General features: G+C 50.0%; 1 protein-coding gene across 1 annotated transcript; it reads left to right on the top strand.

Moving 5' to 3' along the window:
• The first annotated feature begins 864 nt into the window (after nt 1-864).
• Nucleotides 865-2,585, top strand: LOC109744056 (protein MIZU-KUSSEI 1). Its single transcript, XM_020303149.4, has 2 exons — nt 865-1,920; nt 2,008-2,585. Exons 1-2 carry the CDS (start codon nt 1,368-1,370, stop codon nt 2,313-2,315), a joined length of 861 nt encoding a protein of 286 aa, XP_020158738.1. The 5' UTR covers nt 865-1,367; the 3' UTR covers nt 2,316-2,585.
• The last annotated feature ends 976 nt before the right edge of the window (nt 2,586-3,561 follow it).

The following is a 3,561-nucleotide window of genomic DNA, read 5'->3' as shown; positions in this document are numbered from 1 at the left end:
AGAGCATTATTTCGTACCCCTTGTCCCATGCCTACACCCCCACAACTTTTCGTAGCAAAACCCTCAATATTTTTAATACTCCCTTAGATTCATATTAATTATCACCGACTTCATATAGTAGTAGTTGATACCTTTTACATGCTTGAGATATTATTGTACTACCTTCAATCCAAATTAATTGATGCAACCATATACAATATCCAGTTTACAATGTGTATGAGTTGCATCAATTAATTTGGAGCTGAGGGAGTAGGGTATTTTAATTCATTTTTTCATATATAAAAACTAACTCGGCCTGTCCCGCGAGAATAAAGTATTAGTTTGGTACGCGTGCATCGATAAAAATGCGAGCAAACCAAACCAAGACATCATTTGGTGCAGGCAAGTCACAAAGTTGCACACGCCCGGTTTTTCAGGCAACCTGAGTCGGAAAGGGTTCTTCTTAAAAAACGGGAAATATGTGCATGTTGATATGGCAATCATACTGTATACGACGCACCAATAAATAATGATCCACATGCAGGTACACGATCGCCTGGTGGCCTGTTAGATAATCCTCTGAGAGACTAATCATGATTGGAAGGGTTAGCGCACTCGATCAATCTACAATTTTCTATCAATTCAGTGCGGTATGGCTGATACACACACCTTGAGCTAGCTGCTCTATAATTCATTTCTGCATGATTAATCTAGCCACATCTCATCCCAGTGTGATGGGATCCAGAGGCACACACAAAAGAAACGGCATCCCGCCATTCTGTGCCGATTCCCACAAATTTCCGGGTTCCGCTAATTAACCGCCAAGGCTGAGGAGCGTTCTGCAAAGGCATCGATCACGTCACCTTTTTTGTCTTTCAGAAAACACTATGTCAGTGTCATATGCGCGTCACACGTTCCGCCTCCCAATGCCCTGTCTCCCCCGCCTCCTCCTCCTCCTGCGAAAGCGACGGAGGGGGAAGCAGCTAAAATCCACGGGCGTCGCCATCATCGCTGCCCCCTTCTTCCTTAATCGCTACCAGTTCGGTACGTGTAGGTCTGCCTGCTCTGCCCACCGCCCTCTCTCCCCAGTCTTTCGCTCCGGCGTGCATGCGCTGCCGTGCCCCCGCCAAAGCGCCGAGTATCCACGCAGATATCGCAGCTGGTGGCCGCCCGCTGCATGCCAAAAGCGCAGCCCGCACGTCTAAAGCCGACGAAATCCTTCTGCGGCTAAAGCTGTCACTCTCTGCGGCTGTCTGTCTCTCTCGAGGCGCGCTTTGCTGCTTGATATACTGCCGTTTGCCATCGCAAAACATAGTACAGATCGACTAGAGATACGCACGCACAGGCCGCGTCTGAGACAGGGCTGAGGAGTGAAGTGAGCCGTCGTCATGGCGGGAACCTTACGTGCGGCAGTGGCCGCCTCGCAGCCGCCGCCGTCGCCGCTCCCGCCGTCCAGGGGCGCCACCGCCAGTGGCGGCATCCCGTGGCTGCTCAGGAAGCGCGCCGGCAAGGTGCGCCACGGCCCGACCCTCGGCGGGCAAGAACCTGACGTCCACGATGAGGTGGAACTGGAGGACGAGGGAGCCACCTTCGTCGTCTCTACTCCGTCCGTCGCGGACGCTGTTGGGGCGGGAGGAGGAACCCCTGAGCCGTCAGGGAAGCGCCGGGAGGCGCTCGCGCGGCTCCGGTCCGCGGTCCTGGCCGTGGTGGCGCGCGCGCGGCGCCGGCGCGGGCGCAGGCCGATGGGGTCGAGCGTCACCGGCACCATCTTCGGCCGGCGCCGGGGCCGCGTGCACCTGGCGCTGCAGACGGACCCGCGCGCGCCGCCGGCGCTCATGGTGGAGCTGTCCGCGTACTCCACCGGTGCGCTCGTCAGGGAGATGTCCTCCGGCCTCGTCCGCATCGCCCTCGAGTGCGAGAAGACGCCTGCACACAACACAGGTAATACTATACGTACCATGCTTGCTACGTACGCCTTGTATACATGCCGTTGTGATCGATGGATGTCGTACGTGTACATGCATGCAGGCGGCGAGAGGAGGCGGACGGCGCTGGTGGAGGAGCCGACGTGGCGAGCGTACTGCAACGGGCGCAAGTGCGGGTACGCCGTGCGGAGGGAGTGCGGCGCGGAGGAGTGGCGGCTGCTCCGAGCCGTCGAGCCCGTCTCCGTCGGCGCTGGCGTCGTCCCGGACGGCGGCGCCGGCGAGGGGGACCTGATGTACATGAGGGCCAGGTTCGAGAGGGTGGTGGGATCCAGGGACTCCGAAGCGTTCTACATGATAAACCCCGACGGCAACGGTGGGCCCGAGCTCAGCATCTACCTCCTCAGAGTCTGACAATATATGTTTTTCATTCCATGGGTTAACCCTAAAAAAGTTATGCTTTTTTTTCGGTAATAAGTTAACCGTGTATGTTTGATTCTTGGTTATGTGAAACTGGCGGTCTGTTGATGCACTGACAATGTTCTCACTCGCTTATTTTGGTTTATGCTTGCTTAGTACTCCCTCAAGTGTTAAAAACGCATTTATATTATGAGACAGAGGATAGTGTCAAAAACGCTCTCATATTATGGGACGGAAGAAGTATCATCTTTAAGTTATTGTGCACTGGTATGGTAAGCTAAATGCAACCTTTCTATGTTCCCCTTCTAGACTTGTGTTCAGCTTGTATAGTAAACACCAACGCATTTGAGCAATTGCAATATGGGTTAGGTTATATAATTAACTAGTACTCCTTTCGTTCCTAAATATAAGTCTTTTTAGAGATTTCACTACAGAATAGTGAACTACATACAGAGCAAAATAAGTGAATCTATAATTTAAAATACGTCTATATATGTTTGTATGTAGTCTGCATTGAAATCTCTAATAAGACTTATATTTAGGAACGGAGTCCCTCTGTATAGAAATACTTGTGGCTTAAATTGATGTATCTAAACATATTTCAGCGCTAGATATATCTATTTGAGCGATAAGTATTCCCTGACAGAGAGAGTATATAGTACAATAATTTAGGGAAAATCACGGTGAATGCAGGGGCAGGGGCACGCATGCATGCGGCTAAGCATTTGCTTCAAGATTTGTGAGCTCGTTAATATGAATAGTCCTTAATTACTGCACTAGGTCCATGCATGATAGTTTTCGGCAGAGTTGCATGCATCACCCGCCCCATCTCCCATACTTAAAAAAAAGGTTGTGTGCATATTTGTGTTCATTGCGAATTATGCTACTGTTCCTAGTCCCCATGTTCAATCTACCCATCCATCTTGAGGTTTGTTTTAACCATCATATTGACGTTAACAAGATCCTTTAAACAAGATCAATATCAACCATGCATTTTTTTTCTAAGCTTGTATATTTAAAACTCGGTTGAAATATATATGGAAAACTTTCTGACCACTCTTTTATTCTTGGTGGTCTCATGGATTTTAGTGAGTTCCACTACGGCTTCATGACTATATGAGCACTTCTCAAAGAGTGGACAAACCAAAAGACAAAGTATTCATTGTGCCCTTTTCATGCAGTTTGTGATATTTCACACAAGGCATGGTCTTGCGTCCGACAAGCTTGGGCGCAACATAAC

This window comes from Aegilops tauschii, chromosome 7, assembly GCF_002575655.3.
Source record: "Aegilops tauschii subsp. strangulata cultivar AL8/78 chromosome 7, Aet v6.0, whole genome shotgun sequence".
NCBI lineage: Eukaryota > Viridiplantae > Streptophyta > Magnoliopsida > Poales > Poaceae > Aegilops > Aegilops tauschii.
The sequence above is the reverse complement of the archived record's forward strand: the minus strand, read 5'-3'. Positions and strand labels throughout refer to the sequence as shown.